The 24,681-nt window shown below is 33.3% G+C and overlaps 1 protein-coding gene and 1 non-coding gene across 4 annotated transcripts in view; one reads left to right on the top strand and one right to left on the bottom strand.

The window, feature by feature from the left end:
• The window catches only part of DNAI4 (dynein axonemal intermediate chain 4), a 92,203-nt gene that overhangs the window by 44,181 nt on the left and 23,341 nt on the right, over positions 1-24,681 (bottom strand). For all 3 annotated transcript variants that reach the window (XR_005834138.1, XM_040627157.1, XM_040627159.1), the window contains exons 5-7: positions 23,438-23,594; positions 20,610-20,749; positions 5,215-5,370 (exon numbers count right to left, since the gene is read on the bottom strand). Coding sequence is in view for 2 of the 3 variants with exons in the window: in XM_040627157.1 (XP_040483091.1) it covers positions 5,215-5,370; positions 20,610-20,749; positions 23,438-23,594 (453 nt within the window). In the remaining variant the exon portion in view is untranslated. The remainder of the gene's footprint in view (positions 1-5,214; positions 5,371-20,609; positions 20,750-23,437; positions 23,595-24,681) is intronic.
• On the top strand, positions 5,081-5,185 carry LOC121102177. The gene has a single exon (XR_005834265.1). It is a non-coding gene; the product is annotated as a U6 spliceosomal RNA (small nuclear RNA).

The following is a 24,681-nucleotide window of genomic DNA, read 5'->3' as shown; positions in this document are numbered from 1 at the left end:
TCATTTTGTTGGGCTGGCATTACTCTAACACTAAAACCAGATGAAGACATTACAAAAAAGGAGAATTAGAGAACAATATTACTAATGAAAACAACACAAAAATCCTCAACAAAATATTAGCAAATCAAATCTAACAGTGTATAAGAAGAATTATATACTCCAACAAAGTAGGGTTTTTCCAAGTATGCAAAGCTAGTGCAATACTTAAAAATCAATTAATGTAATTCATTCCATCAACAGGCTAAAGAAAGAAAATCACATTAGATTCAGAAAACTCTTGACAAAATCTAACACCCCTTATGATAAAAAGTTCCAGGAAACTGGGGCACCTGAGTGACTCAGTTGATTAGGCATCTGACTCCATTTCAGCTCTGGTCATGATCTCGGGGTCATGATCTCAGGGTCCTAGATTAAGCCTCGAGTCAGGCTCTGTGTTCACTAGGGGGTCTGCCTTTCTCCCTCTCCCTCTCCCTCTGCCTCTCCCCCCACTCACAATCAGGCTCTCCCTCTCTCTCTCTCTCTAAAATAAATAAGTACATCTTAAAAAAAAAAAAAGCTCCCAGGAAACTAAGAATAGAAGTGAATTTCCTCAACTTGATTTTTAAAAAATCTATGAAAAACCTATAACTAACGTATCTAATGGTGAAAATGTGAAAATTTCCCTACTAAAGTAAGGAATAAGGTTAGGATGTCCCTCTCACCACCTTTATTCAACATCATACTAGAAGTCCTAGCTAACACAATAATTCAAGGAAAAGAAATGAAATTTATACAAATTGGAAAGGAAAAATCTTTGTAGATGACACAGTTGTTTATGTAGAAAATCCCCCCCAAAAATTGTCAAAAAGATAAAATTCTCCAACTAATAAGCAATTATAGCAAGGTCACAATATACAAGATTAATATAGAAAAGTCAATGCCTTTCATATAAATGAGTAATGAACAATTGAAAATTGAAATAAAAATCATAATACTATTCATATTAGTACTAAAAAGTTAAATGCTTAAGATATAAATCTAACAAAACATGTACAAAATCTGCATGAGGAAACTACAAATCTCTGATGAAAGAAATCAAAGGAGATCCAAACAAATACATTTTCATGAATAGGAAGTCTCTGTTTTGTTAAGATGCCAATGCTTTCCAATTTGATCTATAGATTCAATGCAATCCCAATCAAAATCCCACCAAGCTATTTTACAGATGTTGACAAACTGATTCTCAAGGTTATACAGAGAGTCAAAAGACCAAGAATAGCTGACACAATACTGAGGAAGAACAAAAGACTGACACTACCCAATTTTAAAAATTACTACATAGCTCCAGTTAACCAAAACAATGTGATATTGGAGAAAGAATAGACAAAATTGATCAGTGGAACAGAATAGAGTGCTCAGAAATAAGACCACACAAATATAGCCAACTGATATTTGACAAAGGAGCAAGAAAATTCAAGGAAGTCCTTTCAACAAATGAACTGGACATTCATGTGTCAAGAAAATGTAGACATAGAATTTGTGACTTTCACAAAAATTAACTGAAATTAACCTTAGACCTAAATATAAAATGCAAAACTATAGATTTTTGTAAGACACATAGGAGAAAATCTAAGTGGTTTTGGGTTTGGTGATAAATCTTTGGATACAAGTCCAAAAGTACAATCTGATAGAGAAAAATAATGTTAAATTGGACTTTATTAAAGTTGAAAATTTCTGGTCTGTGAAGGATTGCTAAGAAAATGAAAAGACAAGCCCCAAACTGGGAGAAATTTGGTTATCTGAAAAGGACTTATTTTGTAATTCAAAAACTCAACAATAAGAAAATAAACAGCCCAATTTTAAACAGGACAAAAATTCAAATAGACACTTCAGCAAAGAAGATCCACATATGCCAGTAAATATATGAAAAAATGTTCAACATCACATGTCATTAAGAATTTGCAAATTAAAACAATAATGAGATACCACTACACACTTGTTAGAACAGCTTAAAGATTTTTTAAAGTAACAATATCAAATGCTGACAAGAATGAGGAGCAACAGCCACACTCATTGCTGATGGTAATACAAAATGGTACAACCACTTTGGAAGACAGTTTCATAGTTTCTTAAGAGTATAAGCATATTCCTACTGTATGATCCAGCAACTGTACTCCTAGGTATTAACCCAAATGAGGTGAAAAGTAATATCCATACAAAAACCTACACATGAATGTTTATAGCAGCTTTGTTCATAGTCAACAAAAACCAGAGTCAATCAAGAAATCCTTCAATAAATAAATAAACAAATCATGGTACACCCAGAATTTAACATTATCTACTGATAAAAATAAATGAGCTGTCAACTCATGAGAAGACACAGAGGAACCTTAAATGCATATTGTTCAGTGAAAGAAGCCAGTCTGAAAAAAGGCTACCTATTGTATGATTCCAACTACATAACATTTTGGGAAAAGCAAAACCATAGACATAATAAAAAGATCAGCAATGGTCAGAGCTACAGAGTAGGGAGGAATGATGAGTAGGTGGAACACAGGGGATATTCAGGTCAGTGAAACAATTCTGAATGCAACTGTAATGATAGAAACACGTCATTATGCATTTGCCAAAACTCATAGGACTGTATGTACAACACGAGGAGTGAAACTTGATGTAAATTAAGGATTTAAGTTAATAATAATATATCAATATTGATTCATCAATTGTAAAAAATGTACCACACTGATGCCGGATGTTAGGAATAGGGGAAGCTGTGGTGGGGGGAGGAATGAAGGAAGAAATTATAAGGATCTCTCAGTACTCTCTGCTCAACATTTCTGTAAATCTAAACCTGTGCTTGAAATGTCTATTACTTTTTCAAAATTTAAGCTCTCTGAAAAAAAAAAAAAAAAGCCCATGAGAGAAAATAATTTTTCCCTGTGAACTGAGCTAGGATCTTACACATATTCAAAGATGAAAATCATGGTCCCTCCCCCCCTCAATATAATAGAAGATTAAAATACAACCTGTACATTCAAAGTTTAAATGGAATAGAAACACTTCTTAAACCAAATATGGATCATATTTAACTTTTTTCTTTGTGTTTGAATTATAAAATCTCAGAGGCAAAAGGAACCCTGGAGGTGATCTAGTCCTAGTTTTTATCTGAATCTCCCTTACATTCTCCATAAATCTGATCGCTCAGCTCTGTTGCCAATCTTTGTCTATTTTTTATTTTCTCCCTTTTCCTAGTTCTGGTCTCCCCTACCACCTTAACTGGCTATAACACTAAAAGTATATTTTTATTTTGAATTGTAGTTCTTGAATATGGCTTTATTATCCCTTTTTGCTTTTAAAAACACAGCCATATATACAAGAAATAGAAAATCCACAAATTGAAACATTTTTCTTTGAGGATCTTCCACTTACACTTTTCTGTGTGTCAATGGCCTTAATAGAGGTGGAGTACATATATCCAATTTTGAAGTCCCAATGTAATTTTCAGTCTAAGATTGATGTTTTTCCTAGCAATTTTTGGTAGGAAAAATTTTAACTTCTAAAAGCAAAACTACTATATGGACATTAACATTTAAGCAAAAAAAATGTTTCTTTAGTAATAATTAATAATTCATTCTTCCCCTTCATTGTTCTCTAGGAAAATAAACTGATGTTCATTACAAACAACTTTAAGTAAAACATGGCTATAGTGTACAGGACTGTAAATATAATTTTTTTAAAAAACAAAAGAATAAAGATAACATAAAGTTTCAATTTTTTGAAATATTAAACTTAAGATACAATGATAGACCAAAATTTTAGGTGGTAAGGCCTGAAGATCCAGAGTTCCTGAAGGAAATGTAGTCAGTTATAAATAAGGTAATTATTTTCTGAAAATTATTAATTCTCTTTAAACTTGATTTTTCAAAAATATTTCCTCATTTATTATTTTTAAATATTACATTTGTCTTTGGGTAAAATGGGTGAAAATAGAAATATTTCAATTTAATTTATGAAAATTTACCAAAACTTTACCAAAACTTGCCAGGGTATAGTTATTCTGAAATAAGGACTACTTGTTATATGTAGCGATATCATTTTATAAGGAAAATGACTCAGAAGTTCAGAATAGGGAGAATAAAACTGTATAACTATATAACCAAAAACAATCAGAAATGGCACTTAACAAATTTCTTATAACTGGACTTTGTAAAAATTCTTCCATATTACTAAGTGTATTTGGAAAGTTAAAATTTTGTGTTGACTTTAATTAAAGCATTTAATCTCAAAACTTAGAATACTAAAAGCTAAAGTTGTAATGCAGGATTTCTCAACCTTGGTAGTATTACATTTTGGCCAGGTCATTTCTTGTTGTGGGGGCTGTTCTGTGTACCAAAGGATCGTTAGTAGTATCACTGGCATTGACCCAAAAGATATTCTCATAGTCATGACAACCAAAAATGTCTCCAGATATTGTCAAACATCTCCTGGGCGAGGTAAAATCATGCCCAATTAAAAGCTATGGTTGTTAATTTTATCTCCATTTTAAGTTGTCGCAAAGTTAGCATACATTCTTTTTCTTAGAAACTGTACAGTCTACATAAAGAAAAAGAAAAGAGAAAATTATGGAACCCACATGTTCCCATATATATGAAAGAGAACTTAAGAGCAAGTAAAGAAGAAACAGAGGAAGACAGAATCCTTGAAACTCTTGACAGGTATCCAAGAAAAATTAAAATTTTTTAGTTCAGAGTCCAAGATGATGTGAAAGAGTAACCATGCTTTTTTTGAGTAAAAGTTGTACTTTTATGTTCCACCAGAAAGTAAGTACCATACCTGTTAAGAAAGAATTTATTTATAACAGCATGTGAAAACATCATTTTTAAAAAAACTGAAAGAGGGCGCCTGGGTGGTGCAGTCGTTAAGCGTCTGCCTTCGGCTCAGGGCGTAATCCCAGCGTTCTGGGATCCAGCCCCATATCAGGCTTCTCCACTAGGAGCCTGCTTCTTCCTCTCCCACTCCCCCTGCTTGTGTTCCCTCTCTCGCTGGCTGTCTCTCTCTGTCAAATAAATAAATAAAATCTTAAAAAAAAAAACTGAAAGAGTGCTTGCTTCGGCAGCAACATAGTAATATTGGAATGGTACAGAAAAGATTAGCACAGCTCCTGTGCAAGGATGACATGGACATTCATGAAGCATTCCATTAAAAAAAAAAAAAACGAAATAAATGAAATCTTACTTTTTTCTATAGTACTCCCTGTTACTCTTTGCTCTCGATCTTTAGAAGGTATACTTGCTTTACTAGTTGATTCAAGCATAGATTGTTTTGTTGGTAAAGGTGAAAGATCCATAGCATTATAAGAATCATACAAATCCCAAGTGCTGGACATTACACCTAAATAAAGAGAAAGAAAGGTATAAATTATTTTGAACCAAATTCTAATAGATTAGTTTATACATAACTAGTTATAGCAAAATCTAAGATAAGAACATCAACTGTTTAAGAATACTATTTTTTACAAGAACATCAACTGTTTAAGAATACTATTTTTTACAATGGCAGGAAGTAAAGATGAAAAAGAAATAAATCATGAGGACAGGTTGAGATCCTTAGCTATCACACTTCTTGCATCTACATATACGTTAGTGTTTTCATGATGACTCCAAATTATCCTCACCATCCTTCTGATCCCCACACCTCTTTCCCCTCTATCCCAAGCTGATGGTGCATAATCTCATCCATCTGTCAGTATAGGTCTTGCCTGATATGGATTTGGACAACCATGTCACAATAAGGATTTAATGTTCCTTTACTTACGGTTAACATGTTTATATTCTATAGAACTTTTAATTTATTATCATTTAATTCCACTTTTATCACAAAAAATCTCCTATATACTTATGAGAAAAGATTATACTTGGGAAATTGGTAGACTCTGTTCTCAAGAAACTTATAGAGTAATATGGTTATTATCTTTCCTTCTAAAAATTTTTGTTTACATTGGCTACAATTTCTTCAAATGAGCAAATATAGCAATGGTCTCCAAACAAAAATTGGACATGTTATTTATCTCCAAATAAAAAAAAAAAGTTCCACCCTTTTCATTACTGATATAACAATGAAAGGTTCATGTAACAATTATTTTATCAGTGATCATGTAATAAAATACTCCTACTTGCTAAACTTGCAAAACTTAAAGTACAGTGATTTTCTCTGAAAATCAAAACAAGATCTGGGTATAAATGCAACCACTTCATTGTTATAACTTTTATTTTCATAAAATAAAATTAAGGAGCTCTGGATTTCACAATGCTTTCAATTAGTAAGAATGTTAACTCACATTTCATAATAACATTTCTATTTTATTGAACTTAATAATATCTAACAAAGTTATACACAGAATAAATACCTTGTCTATTTTGCTGAATTTAAAAGGGTACAATTTCCATGTTCATAAAGTAAAAGACCACAAAAAGAAATTGTCTTTGAATATTGAAATACCTAACCTTCTTTTTCTTCCTTTAACTGAAAGTTTAGTAATTTGGGTATATAGGAATATATTGTTACATCGTCAGCAATAATTGCTACATAAATAAGGGTACTGTGTTATAAATGAGCAATGTAAAATGCTAGGGTGATTTAAAGTTGTTTCTTGTTTGAAGATAAATAACATTGGTAAGTTTAGTTTGTGTACCATCATGAGATTTGTACATTTGAATAAATTAACCTAAGAAATAAAAAATCTCAAACCACATGCCATAATATCATGTACAAAATGAAACAATAAATAATGAGTGATTGTTTTTTGTTCATTTTTGGGGGGGCATTGGAGTTTTTTAAGTTTTTATTAACAGTTAACATACGGTGTAATATTAGCTTCAAGTATACAATTTAGTAATTCAACACTTCCATACAACACCTGGTGCTCGTCACAAAAAGTGCATTCCTTAATCTTCATCACCCATTTAACCCATTCTCCCACACACCTCCTCTCTGATAATCGCAAGTTTGTTCTCTATAGTTGAGTCTGTTTCTTGAAAAAAAAAATTGAATGATCGTGACTTTCCAATTTTATACTGCTATATTCTATTAAAGAAAGTTTTAACTAGTATCAGAAAAAAGTATTCCCAACTATACCTGTGTTTTGAGCATTTCTGAGTCAAGGATATGTCTAAATAGTTTTTACCCATCTTAAAATATTGTTTCTATCTACTAGTTTAATTCAGACTATAAAAAGAGAGTGATTAGCCATATAACATTTATAGAAAAATAATTTTTAGCTGAGTAAAAAGATATGCTCACTATTTAAAAAGAGAAAAAAAGATAAATATGACTTGCATATCCATCACCCAGAGATAATATCTGCTAACATTTTGGTGTATGTCCTTCCAGATTCACATATGAACAAATACATATGTGTATTTTTTTTAATAAAAATGAGCTCATAGCACATGTTTTATAAAAACACTTTATTGTAGTATAATATACATAGAAAACAAGCTGGCTTTATGAAATCTACAGTTGTAGGATTTAACTATATTTTTAAAAGTCAGCCAGGAATAGTAATACATTTATTGAATTATCCATTTATTCGAAATGTCACTTTTATCATAAATTACTATATGTATACTGTTAGACGGAAAACTTTACAGGGAATCTTTACAGGGAACCTCAACTAAATTAACACCTTGGCCTCTCTATGTCCCTCATTCACTCATTACCAGAGAAAAAGTGACTAATCCTATAGGAGAGTTTAGGAGAAGAAATTGCGCTCAGCCACTTTTGGATCCTTTTGTTAGGTCTGTTCAGTGGAAGAAAGCATGCTTTCTGGTCTGTTCTCACTCCTAAAAAGGAGGTCTGTGCTTGTGCAGCATTTCATTTTTTTGTCTTGAATAAAAACTATTCACTATTTAGTGAAGCAATTTCATATGGTCTTATTACTTCTATATACGAGATATGATCCCTTAATATTTAATTGGTTAGTATTGAAATTTTTAATATAAACTTTCATTATTTTAAATAAAATTTTTCTGTGAAATACATATCACTCACAGAAGAGTGTATAACACATATATGTGTAGTATAAAGAATTACTATCGTGTACTCACCACCCAGGATAAGAAATAAAACATTTCCAGGGGCTTAGAAGCCCTGGACACTCTTCTCTCTAGCCCACTTCTTTCTAGCTACCTCCAATAGCACATCCACTTTCCCTAACTTTTGGATAGGTCATTCTCCTGCTTTGTTTTAAGGTTTTTCTCCTGTGGTAGATGCTGTTGGTGCCCTGCCCATATCTGCTATGCATTACTTCTTACTCGCCAACCTCCAACTGCCAGCATCTATATTGCTTTGCTTGGGGCTATCTTTGGCCACCAAGGCCACTTTGATGTCCACAAATTTGGCTAGAAGTGCCAACGAACTAACCAGTCCATCACCTTCAAACAATGATTTAGAAAGTTGGAGCATGATAAAATAACTCTGACTCCCAAAATTCTCTAGCATTGAACTCCAGTTACCCAAAGAGGTGATTTGTTAGATAACATAACCTTTTCTGGCTGCCTACCCTTTCTTGTTTCATTTACTTACTCCCCTACCAATATTTCTTAGGATTACCTCCAAAATAAACTATGTGCACTCAGAACCTTTTTTAAGAGGTTTCTTCTTGGAAAACTTGTGAAGTTCAGAATCCACAGGCATGGAAGGCTCTCTGACATATGCATACGTACATAATATATTGTCTAGTTTTAAAAATTGGATAGCAAACACTACCATAGATGCATAAAAAAAAGAACAAAATAACCACTATTAGATGAGGACTACTAAAGGAGGACTCTCAGGAGAAGATCATCAGAACAGTCTGGGTCATGCTCCGACTTCAGCTTCCCTGCGAGTTTACAAGAGCCACTAATGAAGAAATCACATGGTGAGACCACAAATATGTCCTTGGAAACACAGAACTTAATCCACTGAGGGCACGTGACAAGCTAGGCATTGAATGTCCAATGAAAATATGGCCAGGTAATTTGGCTGCTCTGTATTTTCTGTTCACCATGGCTTCTCCACTGCTCTCAGGGTAAAACAGAACATATCTGTGCAGTGAAGTGAGTTTCCTCAACTTATCTAAGAAGGTCACTGGAAAGGAGAGCAGAACTACATTAACAACGGTAAAGGCAAGCTAGATATGAAAAAAATTGGCCGATTCAGCTGAGCATTCTGTACTCAAGAAGATAGGACTTGGTTTTCAGTTCCATAGAATGTAGTTTGGAGGTTACCATTCTGTCCTAAGAACAAGTGAAGAATTAACAGTCTGAAAAATCAACTTTTCTTTGGATCTGAAAGACAGGTAAGAACATAGGCCAAACCACTGACCCCAAGGGTCAGTGATGAGGTCAGTCATCAAGGATCAGTCATCTCCAAGGGGAGATGAACAATTAAATACAGGGAGTCATGGCTTATTGGAGTAGACTCAGGAGTGGAAACCACTGTGGGAACCAGTGCCAGGGTAGGAAACCTTAACTATAATTGATGAATTGCTGGAGGCTCACTGTCTATCTCAGGACCCAATCTTAAGGAAGTCCCCAATTTTGTGAGCTTTATCTCCAGGAGCTTGACCAAATTCCCAGAATTAAAAAAAAAAAAAAAATCCCCTTGTGGTTCTAGCAGGGGGAGGGGGAGAGGAACCATTTTGGAATATGCTAGAGTACTCTGTTCTTAACAAGGACCACATTCAAGAGAAACTAATTAACCAGAGGACAATCTGCTAGGGTATTATCAGACTATAATTAACCTGGGGGAAGGGAAATACCAAATACCAGCACCTTTGAGCCATTCTGTCCCACCTAAGGGGAGGAGAAGAAACAAACACTTGAGAAGTTCAGAATCCAGAGACATAGGCACACTAAAAGACTGAGACCAAATCAAAGGACTATTGAATACTTGCCTCCTCCACAACTCTTCAGACTTGTTCACAGTGAGCCTCCAGCAATTCATCAATTAGGGTTCAGGTTTCCTACCCTGGACTTATTGTAGTGATCATTTCACAATATACACAGGTTATCTATGTTATATGCTTGAAACTAATATAATGTTACATGTCAATTATATCTCAATTAAAAATTTAATTTAATTTAAAAGATTTAGAGCAAGAAATCAGTGAAATTGAAAACAGGAAGCCAATAGAGAAAAATCAATGAAACCAAAAACTGTTTTTTTGAAAAGATCAATAAAATCAATAAACCTCTAGACAGAATAACTAAGAAAAAAGGATGAATATCATAAATGAAAGAGGGGACATCACTACAGATCCCATGGACATTAAAAGGGTAACAAAGGAATACTATGGACAATATATGCCCACAAATTTAATAACCTTGAGGAAATTCAGGATTAATTCCTTGAAAGACACAATCTGCCAAAATTTACACAAGAAGAAATAGAAAATCTGAATAGGCCTATAACAATTAAAGAAATTGAATTTTAAAAAAAGAAATGGAACCAATAATAACTTTCCAAATCAAAATACCAGGCTCAGATGGATTCACAGCTAAATTCTAACAGTAATTTAAGGAAAAAATTATACAGATTTTCTACAATCTCTGTCAGAAGATAGAAACAGAGGGAATACTTTCTAACTCATTCTTTGAGGCCAACATTGACTACCCAAAAGCAGACAAAAACATTACCAAAAAACCCCACAAAAAAACAAAACAAAAAACCAGCAGACAGATAACTCTCAAAGAACATAGATACAAAATCTTCAATAAAATATTAGCAAATGAAATCCAACAATGTATAAAAAGAATTATACACCAAACCAAGTGGAATTTATCCAGGTATGCACAAGTAGTTCAACATTCAAAAATTAAGTAATTCAATCTATCACAGCAATAGTCTAGAGAAGAAAAATACATAGCCATATCAGTAAATTCAGAAAAAAGCATTTGACAACATCTAATACCCATTTATGATAAAAACTTTCAGTAAACTAAGAATAGAAGGGAACTTCCTCAACTTGATCAAAACATCTACAAAAAAAGCTACAGATAGCATACTTAATGGTGAGAAACTAGAAGCCTTCTTGCTAAGACTAGGAATAAAGCAAGGCTATCCCCTCTCACCACTCCTTTTCAACATCATATTGGAAGTCGAAGTTAATGCAGTAAGACAAGAAAAAGAAATAAAATACAGGCTGGGAAGGAAGAAATAAAACTGTCTTTGTTTACAGATGACATGTTAGTGTATATAGAAAATCCGAAAGAATGGACAAAAACTCCTAGAATTAATAAGTGATTAAAGAAAGGTTGCAGGATACAAGATAAATACATGAAAGCCAATACAAAATTCCTTTCCTAAATGCTGGCAATGAACAAATGGAATTTGAAATTCAAAACAATATAATTTACATTGGTGCCCCAGAAATGGTTAGCTATAAACCTAACAAAATATATACAAATCTATACGAGAAAAACCACAAAACTTTAATGTACAAAATCATTCATGAAATGGAAAGACATTCTATGTTCATGTTTAGGAAGACTCAACATTGTCAAAATGTCAGTTATTCCCAAATTGATCTATAGATCAGTGCAATCTCAATTAAAATCCCAGCAAATTATTTTGTGAATATAAACAAGCTGATTCTAAGTTTATATGGAGAGAAAAAAGACTCAGAATAGCCAATAAATATTGAAGAAGAAGAAGAACAAATTTGGAGGACTAACGCTACCCAACTTGAAGACTTACTATAAAGTACAACAATCAAGACAATATGATATGGGTGAACTAACAGACAAATAGTTCAATGGAATAGAACAGAGACCAGAAATGGACCCACATCAATACAGTCAATTGATCTTTGACAAAGAAGCACATACAATGGAACAAAGATAAGTCTTTTCAACAAGTGGTGCTGAAACAACAGGACATCCACATGCAAAAAATGAATCCAGACACAGATCTTTTATCCTTTACAAAAATTAACTCAAAATTGATTATAGACCTAAAGGTAAAAAGTGAAACTATGAAAATTCTAGAGGATAACATAGAAGAATATCTAGATGACCTTCACTATAATGATGACCTTTGGTATGGAAAGGTATGATTGCTAAAGCAAAAACTGATAAGTTGAACTTCATTAAAATTTAAAATGTCTGTTCTGTGAAAGGCAATATCAAGAGAATAACAAGACCAGCCACATACTGGAAGAAAACATTTGCTAAAGCTACATCTGATAAAGTACTGTTGACCAAAATATACATGTATTTCTTAAAACTCAACAAGAAGAAAAAATAATTCAAAATGGGCCAAGGAGCTTAACAGACACTTCACCAAAGATATACAGATGGCAAATATTATATGAAAATATGCTCCAGGGGCGCCTGGGTGGCACAGCGGTTAAGCGTCTGCCTTTGGCTCAGGGCGTGATCCCGGCGTTCCGGGATCGAGCCCCGCATCAGGCTCCTCTGCTATGAGCCTGCTTCTTCCTCTCCCACTCCCCCTGCTTGTGTTCCCTCTCTCACTGGCTGTCTCTCTCTCTGTCGAATAAATAAAATCTTTAAAAAAAAAAAAAAGAAAAGAAAATATGCTCCACATGATACGTCATCATGGAAATACAAATTAGAATAACAATGAGATGCCACTGCACACCTATTAGAATGGTCAAAATCTGGAACACTGACAACACAAATTGTTGGTAAGGACACGGAGCAACAGGAACCCTCCATTATTGCTGACAGGAATGCAAAATGGTGCAACCACTTTGGAAGAAACTTTGTTCCTTACAAAACTAAAAACACTGTTACCATATGATTCAGCAATATGTTCCTTGATATTTACCCAAAGAAATTAAAAGCTTATTATGTCTACACAAAAACCTGCACAGAGATGTTTATACCATCTTTATTGATAATTGCCAAAACTGAGAAGCAATCAAGATACCCTTCTGTAGATGAATAGATTAGATTTTGTCCTCTTCAGAGAGAAACTTCTGACATCTTTTAGAGTAGAAGAGAGGAATTTGCTCAAAGCATGTATCTGTACTTGATTCCTTTTTGTAACTGAATGATATTTCATTGAATATATTTTACACATTATGTTTATCCACTCATCCACTTATGGACATCTTGGGTTGTTTCTACTTTTTGATTATGATAAATACTGCTGCCATGAATATGTGTGTACCTGTATTTGATTACCTGTTTTCAATTCTCTGGGATATCTATCTATCTATCTATCTATCTATCTATCTATCTATCTATCTATCTATCATCTAGGAATGGAATTGCTGGGTCATATGATAACTCTATTTAATTGAGGAACTACCAAACTGGTTTTCATGGCAGCTGCACCATTTTGCATTCCCACTGGCTGTGTATGATGGCTCCAATTTCTCCACATCCTTGTTAACAATTGTTATTTTCCATTTTTAATCATAGTCATCTTAATGGGTGAGAAATGGTAACTCGTGGTTTTGATTTGCATTTCTGTAATGATTAATGATGTTGAACACTTTCATGTGCTTATTGGCAATATGTATATATTCTTTGAAGAAATATCTATTTAAGTCCAATGTCCATTTTTTAATTAGGTTGCTTGTCTCTTTATTCTTGGATTATAAGTATTCCTTATATATTCTGGATACTGGAACTTTATGAGAGGTAGGATCTGCAAATATTTCCTCCCATTATGTAGGTTGTCCTTTCACTTTTTCAATAATGTTCTTTTATGTACAAAAAGCTTTTTGATGAAGGTCAATTTATCTATTTTTTTCCTTTGTTCTTTCTGCTTTTAGTGTCATATCTTATCAATGGACAAGAATCCATTGCAAAAGCAAAGGGTAAAAATATTTATCTCAGTGTTTTCTTCTAAGAGTTCTATCATTTTAGCTCTTAAATTTAAGTCACTGTTCCATTTTGAGTTAATTTTTGTAGATGGTATCAAGTACAACTTTATTCTTTTCATGTGGCTATCCAGTTGTACCAGTGCCATTTGTTGAAAAGACTATTTTTCCTCCATTTAATGGTCTTGGCACCTTTATAAAAAAATCAGTTGATCATATATGTGAGAGTTTATTTCTGGGCTCTCTGTTCTATTCTTTTGGTCTATATACCTGTGTTTATGCTAGTACAACCCTATTTTGATCACTGTAACTTAAGTTTTCAAAACAGGAAGTGTGGGAAAGAACTGTTCTTTTTCAAGATTGTTTTGGCTATTTGGAGGGTCCTTTGATATCCATAGAATGATTTACTTTTTTTATTTCTGCAAAACATCTTGGGGGGTTTTGATACGTATTGTGTTGAATCCGTAGATTGGTTTGAGGATTTAAATCTTAATACTATGTTGTTCAAACCATAAACACAGGATATCTTTTCACTTATTCAGGACTTCTTTAATTTCTTTAAGCAATGTTTTGTAGTTATCAGTATACAAGTCTTTCTCCTTTTTGGTTAGATTTATTCCTAGTATTTTATTATTCTAGATGCTACTGTAAGTGCAATTATTTTCTTAATTGCTTTTTTGAATTTTCATTGATAGTGTATAAAAATACAACTGAATTATTTGTGTTGATTTTGTATTCTGAAACTTACTGAACTTAATAGCTCTAATAGTTTTTGTGTGAATTCTTTAGGATTTTCTATACTTAAGATCATGTTATCTGTGAATAAAGATACTTTTATTTCTTCCTTTCTGACTTAATATCTTTTACTTCTTTTCCTTGCTTAATTGCTTACACTAGAACTTCCAGTACAATGTTGAATAGAAGTTGAGAAAACAGTCTGGATAGAATAGATTTTATCTATTTTATCTATTTTATCCTTGTTCTGTTCTTGATCTTATGGGGAAAGCTTCCAGTTTTTCACCATTGAGTATAACACTAGCTGTGGGGTTTTTTAAAATGCCATTTATCAGATTGGGAAAATTCTCTTCTATTCCTAATTTGTTGAGTATTTTTATCATAAGACTATGTGTATTATATTGATTGACTTATATATGTTGAATCACTCTTGCATCATTGGGATAAACACACTTGATCATAGTGTATAATCCATTTAATGTGGAGCTGATTCAGTGTACTAGTATTTTATTGAGGATTTTTGCATCCATATTCATAAGGAACACTGGTATTAGTTTTCTTTTCTTATGATGTTTTTGTCCGGCTTTGGTATCAGAGTAATGTTGGCCTCATGATTTGTAAGTGGTTCTCTTCCATTTTTTGGAAAACTATTTTTTGAAGGGTTGGTGTTGCTTCTCCTTTAAATGACTTGTAGAATTCACTAGAGAAACCATTTGGTCCTGGAATTTTCTTTTCTTTTTTTAAGATTTTATTTATTTATTTGAGAGAGAAATAGAGAGACAGAGAGCGAGCACAAGTTGGGGGAAGGGCAGCAAAAGAGGGGCACACAGATTCCCTGCTGCACAGTGAAGCCAATGTAGGGCTCAATCCCAGGACCCTGAGATCATGACCTATGCCAAAGTCAGCCAGCCCCTTAACCAACTGAGCCACCCAGGCGCTCCTGGGATTTTCTTTGTTAGGAAGTTTTTATTATTAATCCAGTCTCTTTATTTATTATAGCTCTGTTCAGATTTTATATTTCTTTTTGAGTCAGTTTTCACAAGTTGTGAGTTTCTAGAAATGTGTCTATTTCATTTAGTTATCTAATTTATTGACATATGATGTTCTTTTTTTTATCATCTATTTTAATTCTGTAAGGTCAGTAGTAATGTCCCCACTTCCATTTCTCATTTAGTAATTTAAATCTTCTCCTATTTTTTCTTAGTTTAACAAAAATTTTGGCAGTTTTGTTGATCATTTCAAAGTACTAACTTTTAGTTTCATTGATTTTTCTGTTTATTCTCATTTTGCTTATCTCCACTCTAATTTTTATTATCTCCTTCCTTATGTTGGCTTTTGATTTAATTTTGTCTTCTTTATCTTATTCCTTAAGGTGTAAAGTTTTTGATTTGAGATTTTAATTTTTTTATTGAAGTTGATACATAATGCTACATTAGTTTCAAATGGAGATCTTTTTTAATGTATCTACAGCTATAAATTTCTCTCTAAGCACTACTTCCACTATGTCTATAAGTTTTGCTATGTTGTAGTTTCATTCTCATTCATCTCAAAATATTTTCTAATTTCCCTGTGCTTTCATCTTTGACTCACTGGTTGTTTAAGAGTATGTTGTTTAGGGGCGCCTGGGTGGCACAGCGGTTAAGCATCTGCCTTCGGCTCAGGGCGTGATCCCGGCGTTATGGGATCGAGCCCCACATCAGGCTCCTCCGCTGTGAGGAGGATAAGAATAAAATCTTAAAAAAAAAAAAGAGAGTATGTTGTTTAATATCCAAATATTTTAAAATTTTCCAGTTTTCCTTCTGTTATACATTATGAGTGTCATTACATTGTGGCAGAAAAGATTTCAATTTTTAAAATTTTATTACCTCTTGTTTTGTCATCTAACATAATGGTGTATTTTGGAGAGCTTTCCATGTGAATTAGAGAAAAAAATGTGTATTCTGCTGTTTGGAAATGGTGTGTTCTGTGTATGTATGTCATGTCTAGTTTCTATTATTATTCAAGTCCTCTATTTTCTTATTGATAATCTGTCTGGTTGTTCAGTCATTATTGACAGTGGAGTACTGAAGTGTCACAACTCTTTATTGCAGAACTGTCTATTTCTCCCTTCAATCCTGTCAATTTTTGCTTCATATCTTTGGAGGCTCTCTTGTTAAGTACATATATGTTTATAATTGTTATCTTCTTTATGGATTGAATCTTTTATCAATATATAATGTTCTTTGGCCCTTGTAACAATTTTATATAAAGTCTACTGTGTCTGATATTAGTAAAGCCATCTCAGCTTTCTTTAATTGCTATTTACAACCTTTCACTTTACATATTTTTGTGGATTTAAAGTGAGTCTCTTGTTAGACAGTATATACTTGGATCATGTTTAGTTTTTTTTTTTTTGTAATCCATCCTATCAATATCTGTTTTTTATTTGGAGAGTTTAATCCATTTATTTAAAGTAATTATTGTTCAGGAAGGACTTCTGCCATTTTTCTGTCTTCCTTATGTCTTATGTCTTTGTTCCTTAATTCTCCCATTACTGTCTTCTTTTGTGTTTACTTGCTTTTTTAATAGTGTTCTGCTTTGATTCCTTTCTAATTTTCTTTTTTGCAATTTTTAAGTTATTTTCTTGGTGGTTGCCTTGGAGATTACAAATACTTTCTTAAAATTTTAACAATCTATTGTGAATTAATATTACCTTACTTCAGTAGTATAAAGGAACTCCTATACAGCTCTATCACACCCACTTTGTTATGTCACAAATTACATCTTTTTTTTTTTAAGATTTTATTTATTTATTTGACAGAGATAGAGGCAGCCAGTGAGAGAGGGAACACAAGCAGGGGGAGTGGGAGAGGAAGAAGCAGGCTCATAGCGAAGGAGCCTGATGTGGAGCTCGATCCCATAATGCCGGGATCACGCCCCGAGCTGAAGGCAGACGCTTAATGACTGCGCTACCCAGGCGCCCCACAAATTACATCTTTATACACGGTGTGCCCATTAGTATAGATTTATAATTATTGTTTTTATGTATTTATTTGTTTTAGTTTATTTTTTATTTTTAGATTTTATTTATTTCTTTGACAGAGAGAGAGACAGCCAGCAAGAGAGGGAACACAAGCAGGGGGAGTGGGAGAGGAAGAAGCAGGCTCCCAGCAGAGGAGCCTGATGCGGGACTCATTCCCCGGACTCCAGGATCACGCCCTGAGCAGAAGGCAGATGCTTAATGACTGAGCCACCCAGGCACCGCTTATGTATTTACTTTAAATTATATTGCAAAAAAATAGAGGAGAGACAAACCAAAATTACAATACTGGCTTTTGTATTTACCTTTGTAGTTACCTTTACCAGTGTTGTTTGTTTCTTTACATGTCTTCAAGTTACTGTCTGGTGTCCTTTCATTTCTGCCTGAATGACTGACTCCTTTTAGCATTTCTCATAAGTCTATTCTCCTAGTGCTGAATTGCCTTAGCTTTTTTTAATCTGGGAATATCTTAATTTCTCCTTCATGGAAATATATTTAATCTTAATTATTTAACTTAATTTCTCCATCATGAGAATTATTTGAAGGATACAGAATTCTTGGTTGACAGTTTTCTCTTTCATCTCTTTTAGAATGGCATCCCACTGACCTCTGGACTCCATGGTTTTTGCTGAGAAGTTGGGTGTAATCCTATTGATGATTCCTTGTACATGATGGGTCACTTTTCTTTTGCTGCTTCTAAGATTCTCTTTCAACACTTAATTATAACGTGCCTGAGTGTAGATCTCCTTGTTTATTCTTTTTGGAGTTTGTTGAGCATCTTAGACATGCAGATTCATGACTTTTATCAAATTTTGGAAGTTTTTGGCGATTCTTTCCTCAAATACTTTTTGTTCTCCTTTGTCTCTTTTTTCCTTCTAGCATTCTGAAATTCCCTTTATGTGTATGTTGGTATGCTTGGTGGAGCCCCACAGGTCCTTTGAACTGTGTTCATTTTTCCTTATTCTTCTTTCTTTCTGCTCCTCAGACAGGATTATTTTAATTGACCTGTGTTTTAAGAATTGCTGATTCTTTCTTCTGTCTGCTCAAATCTGCTATTGATAACTCTAATGAGTTTTTCCATTTCAGTTATTGTACTTTTAATCTACAGAATTTGTTTGGCTTCTTTTTATAATTCCTATCTCTTTATTCATATTCTTTATTTGTTTGTCTGGTCTGCTTTCGCTCTTTGCCTACAGTTTCCTTTAGCCTTATCAGAATATTTAATACAATCGATATAAAGTTTTTGGCTAATAAATACAATGTACCTCCACAGGGAGAGTTTCCATTAATTTCTTATTTAAACAGGCTACACTTTCTTATTTCTTTCTATCCTTTGTAATTTTTTTTAGAACTGAACATTTTGAATATAATAATATGGTAACTCTGGATATCAGATTCTTCTTGGTCCTTGGGTTTTGTTTTTGTAGTGTGCTGTGAGGCCTAGTTTGTTTGCTTAGTGATGTTTCTAAACTATTTTTATAAAGACTGTATTCTTTGTCATGTATCATCTTAGAAGTGTTTGCTTTCTGGCTTTTGGTCAGCAAATGTCTTGACAGAGATTTCCCTGAACACCTGAATTCCTCTCCCCATCAGAAAGAAAGGAGAGCAAAGAAAAACAAACAAAACAAAACAAAACAAAAGGGAAAAAACTCCCAGTCTTTGCAGATTAAGTCTGTGTTAAGGTACTCCTTTAATGCTTAGCCAGGCTGTTTCTAACTATGCCTTAGCCTTCACTTCCTGCTTGTACCGAGCCTACAGATCAGCCAGAGGTGAAAGCTTAGGATCTTTTCAAGTCTTTTCTGAGCATGCATCCTGCCCTAGGCACGCACATGACTTTCTAAATTTCCCAGTATATGCAAGCCTTTTTCAATATCTTAATTTCCCAAAGAAACTCCCTCCCTAGCTTTTTCTCTCAGGCTTTTAGTATGTTTCTTGTTTGACTTCATTGTATTCTCTTTTCTCTAAGAGAGATGAGTGTTCACTTGCCTTTCGATATTTGTGGAGAATGCAGTATGCACAGCTGCTTTCCCACCTGAGCGAGTGATGAATTAAAAAAAAAACAAAACAATAATAAGGCAAGTGCTCTGTGTAAGTCCTTCAGGTAGCTCCCAAACAGGTTGAAACAGAGAAATCAACTCCGTTAAGAATAAAGTCTGCTCTGCTCCCTCTAGAACCAGAGGCCAGGGTCTCAAACTGGGAAGGCAGACTGCTGTCTTTAAGACCACCACCACATTGGGTAGGGGAGTAAGGCAAGAGTGAGTAAAGATGCCACTAAGCTTTCCTACTAATTGTAAGTTGCCCTTTTCTTGATTTAGTACTTGCTTAGAAGTTTGTCTATTTTAATCTTTCAAAAAAACTAGCTTATAGTTTTGCTGAACAACAAAGGCCATTAAAATTAAAAACTTTCTTCTAATTACCTTTTTGGCTCTACTTCACAGATTGTTGGCTATGCAGGGTTGTTAATTTATAAACATTGAAAGACAGTAAGTGTGAAGGACACAGGCTCTACAACCAGACTGTCTGAGGGTATTACTGTATGCCATACTAGCTGAGTGACCTTAGCAAGTTGGCTAACTTCTCTTTGCTTGTTTCTTCCTCCAAAATGGAGAGTAACAATAGTACCTACCTCATAGGGTTGTTGTGAGGATTAAACCAGTTAATAAATACGAAAGGCCTAGAATAGTATCTGGCACATTTTAAATGTTATTAGTTGTGATTGATAATCTTTGTGAAATAGTAAGCAGACAGTTTCTCTAAATGCTTTGTAAACATTTGAAAAGTATAAAATTCTACGATAGTTACTATAAAAATCAAAATTCATGTTATCTAAATCTTCTATATTTATATTTATTACTCATTTTTTTTGACTCATTATTTATCAAAGTATAAAAGCTGTAGATTACAGTGCCCAGCTACTATTGTGATTTGGCCAAAGTATTTCTATCTTTGCTCTATATGTTTCAATATTTATTTCTTAATTGAGACTCAAAGAATGTATATTAAAATATGGTCATTTATCAAGCAGAATAAAATATAAATTACCTTTGTCTTCCTTTACAATTTTGTCACATTGAACCTCTTTATTCTTCGGAGCTCCGTTAATAGTCTGCATCATCCTTTCAACATATAAGTCATTGCCTAATCTATTTCTACAAAGGGTCTCATAAATCTTGTTTCTCCGACTATAAAAAATAAAGTATATTCAACACATTAATAAAAATTATCACCACAGATATTGCTTCTTTATATTATGCTTTCTCTTTAAAATTACCTTCTTTAATGTAGATTGCACCAAACATGAAGTGAGAGTTCAAAAAAAAGGACTCCATTTACTGTACCTCCCGACATCCCTACTACTTTCAGTGCCCACCAACAATGTGCTAGCACTATCTCCAAATAGGTTTTATGAACTTTGCTATAAACACTGAAAACTATACATTTCCCTTAAGGTACCATGTTTGTGTCATCCTGTAGTTACTATTTTCATAATTATTCAATTCTGAGTATTTCTTAAATTTCTATTACAGTTTTTTTCTTTGATTCATGAGGAATTTAGAAAATGTGCTTTTTAACTTCCAAATGTGTATGTGAATATGTATCTATGTTTTTACTAAGATTTATGTTATTCACTTTTAACTTAATTCCATTGTGGCCAGAGAATTTAGTTTCTTCGAAATTTTTGAAATTTTTCTTCATGGCCTTGTGTGTGGATGATTTTTCTAAATGTTCTGTGTGTGCTTGAAAAGGGTGTATGTTCTCTAATTGTTGAGTGAAGAGTTGTGATCATTAAATTATGTTTTTGGTTCAAATTTTCTATATCTATATGAATTTTTTATCTGGTAGACATACAGTAATTAGGAGAGGTATGTTTAAATCTCCTACTTTAATAGGATACTTACCAAGTTTTTAATTTTTGCTTCATGTATGTTGAGGTTATTTTATTAGGAGTATTCAAGATTAGAATTATTTTTACCTTCCTGTCATTATGAAGTGAACTTCCTTATCCCTAATAATGCTGTTGGTTTAACTGTTTCTCTGTGGATGATATCTTTTTTCTTTCTTTTTTTCTTCTGATTTTAAAATCTTTTAATATTTGATACCCTGGAGTGTCAGTACAATGCACTGAATCCACTTCTTTTTTGTAGATTTTGTAAAAAATTTATTCCTGTTTCTGTGACATGGTGTCTTTTAAGAGCTTGGGAAAGTCCTTACTCACTCTTTTTGAATAGTTCCTCTCCTCCATTCTTCCTATTTTGACTTTTTGAAACTAACCACATGCATGTTGGACCTGTATTCTATTGACAATGTCTTTTTTAACTTCTCATTCATACTTTATATCACATTTTTCTCCCCAAGGTTTATTTTGTATAATTTATCCAGATCTATGTTTCAATTTATTAAATCTCTGCTCAATTATGCCTTGTTTAATTTAACATTTACTTTTTAATTTCAGCAATTATATAAGCATACTTTATTTTACAGTTCTTTTTAGATGTTTTTGCAAATATAAGTCATCACTTTGATAGTTTCTTAATGTTAGTAAGGTGTTAACTTTATCTTTTATTCAAATATCTCACATATATTTTACATTCTATATCTTATAATATAGCCCTACTAAAATCTTATTATCCACAGTCTTCACGATGTAGATTTAGGGTTTGTTGTTTCTTTTAATTCTCATTCATAATGGCTTCTTTATTGGTTTGGTGTATTTTTACCAAACTCAATCTGAGGGAATCTTAAGAACCTAAATAGGATATGATTTCCTCCAGAGAAAATTCATGTTTGCTTATGATAGTAGCTATGAGACCTGGGATCACTTGAGATATCTGCAATCCTTTTAAGTGTGTTTGATTAGTACAAAAATATCTCTTTCAGTTCTCTCAACTTGTGGGGGACCCAAGACTTAATGGACTCTAGATCCATGTGATGATTTTAACATTTGCTTCTAGCATCTCTCCCCTGATTTCAGATCATTTATTTATCCATTTGTTATTCTTTCCTTTTCTTTTTTTGGTGTCAAGGCTTTCCTTTATGTCTTACGAGGTTCAAAGTATGATATTCAGGATCTACTTGTATGATATTTTATAGTCCAAAAAAATTCTAGGTTATTTTATATTTGGATAAGAATAATGCCCTAAAAATATTTTAATGATGGATTTTTTAGTACTATGAATCATATTCAAATTACATTTGAATCTAAATAATCTGAATAACTATCAATAATCTCTTTATAGTAGCTAAATTAACTTCAGACAGAGCAGATTCCAGAGCAAGGCAAATTATCAGAGATAAAGAGAGGCATTACATAATGATAAAGGGGTCAATTCTCCCAAAAAGGCATAACAATCCTTCATGTGTATGTGTTTAACAACAAAGCTTCAAAATACACAAGGCAAAAACTAACAATCTATTTAAATTCATTAATAAGGAGAAATGGAAAATCTGTTCTAATGTAGTAAATTCAGTTATTTTCCCATTATTTTCCTTCTTAAGTTTTTAATATAAAAATGTCAGTCCTTTCTTCTTAAATGGAAATAATTTATATATGCATAGAAGAAAAAAATCATTAAAATCTATATTGAGACTTGGAAGCTTCCTTTATTTCTTTTATTATTTGACTTAGTAGTTTGCCTACTTTTTAAAGAATAAGGTAAAGCTATGGGTTCTTCCTCTAGGAAAAAAGTACATACAACACAAATACTTTACATATCATTTCATAGGGCATATATATAACTTTACATATAATTTCACCAAGCACATATGCCACCAGTATTTATCCAGGAATCCCCAAAAACAGAAACAAGGCTAAGAACCTCTGACTTAGCACTGAAATTACAGAAGCAAATAGACAATTGAGCCATACGTACATGACCTTCCCAGCTTCTTCAGATTCCACAGAAATCAAGACTGTTGGTAGGTTAAAAAAGCTTAGTGTTTCCGTCTCTGTGAGTGTTATCTCTACAGTCTTTTGTAGGTCTTCTTTTGTTACAATTTTTTCAGGCGTTGCCCTCACAACTCGTAAATCTAAAATACATGACTTATTAAAAATCATTTACTAATTGCTATTTTTAATTTTCATTTTACCAAAATATCATGATGGGTCATACATTGCAGGTGGCTTTATGTGGTCAAAGAACAGACTGTGTTGTGGGATGTATTCAATCACTCTGAAGCTAGGGGACATTATGATAATAATCCAGTCCTCCTGTCTTCCTCTGAGAGGATGCTCTTCCCTGCTGCAGCAGATTGCCTAAGTTTTCATTGCTAAGGCTTTCTCCCTTCCCTTGCTCTTTCCATTAAGAAAATCAAATGGTTAGCTTTCCTAGCCTCTCTTGAAGCTAGAGGTGACCATGTGGCAGAGTTCTGGCCAATGAGATAACAGCAGAAATATATAGGAAAGAAGGCTCCTGGGGAAGCTTTTACTTTTCTGATAAACGAGGATGATATGACTGAAGCTACTGCCTTTCTCCCTCTTTCTGCCTTTAATGTGGATATAATACCCACAGCTGGGGCAGATATTTTGAGAGCATGGAGAAAAAAGCAAGAAGTAAGAAGAAAAGTTTTAAGGAAAGAGAATAGCAGAGCTGCCAATGCAGAGTCTGACAGTCAAGCCACAAAATCAAATCCAAAAGCTATTGACCTTTTAAGTTCTTTTAATGTGAAAAAAATAGGTGATTGTTTAAGCTAACGGTAGTTGGGTATTCTGTTACTTGGCAGAGCATTCCTGTTACATATCTTAACACCAAAGACTCTATCAAGCACTTTTCCAACCTTATGAATACTTCCCTCAAACCTTCATTGTCATACCAGAGGAAGAGACACCCTTACTGCACTCCAAGGCAAATGTTCCTCAGGTAGGTACCCATTTCTTCCAGCACTTTTGATCATCCGTTATTTTATCATTCTTTTATCTTCATTTTCATAATCCCACACCTCATGTTTTATGCTCTGCCTGGAAGGAGCCACTCTTATTTGTTCTCCTGACAAATTACTAATCATCATTAAAAACCCAATTCAAAAGTCTATAATGCTCTCTATGAATTCTTTTTTTTTTTTTTTCCCCACCTGAAGTTGTTAATCTTCACTTTCAAAGTGCTCGCATAACATTCTG

This window comes from Ursus maritimus, unplaced genomic scaffold (assembly GCF_017311325.1).
Source record: "Ursus maritimus isolate PB19 unplaced genomic scaffold, ASM1731132v1 scaffold_12, whole genome shotgun sequence".
Taxonomy (NCBI): Eukaryota; Metazoa; Chordata; class Mammalia; order Carnivora; family Ursidae; genus Ursus; species Ursus maritimus.
This window is presented reverse-complemented; position numbering and strand designations above follow the sequence as displayed.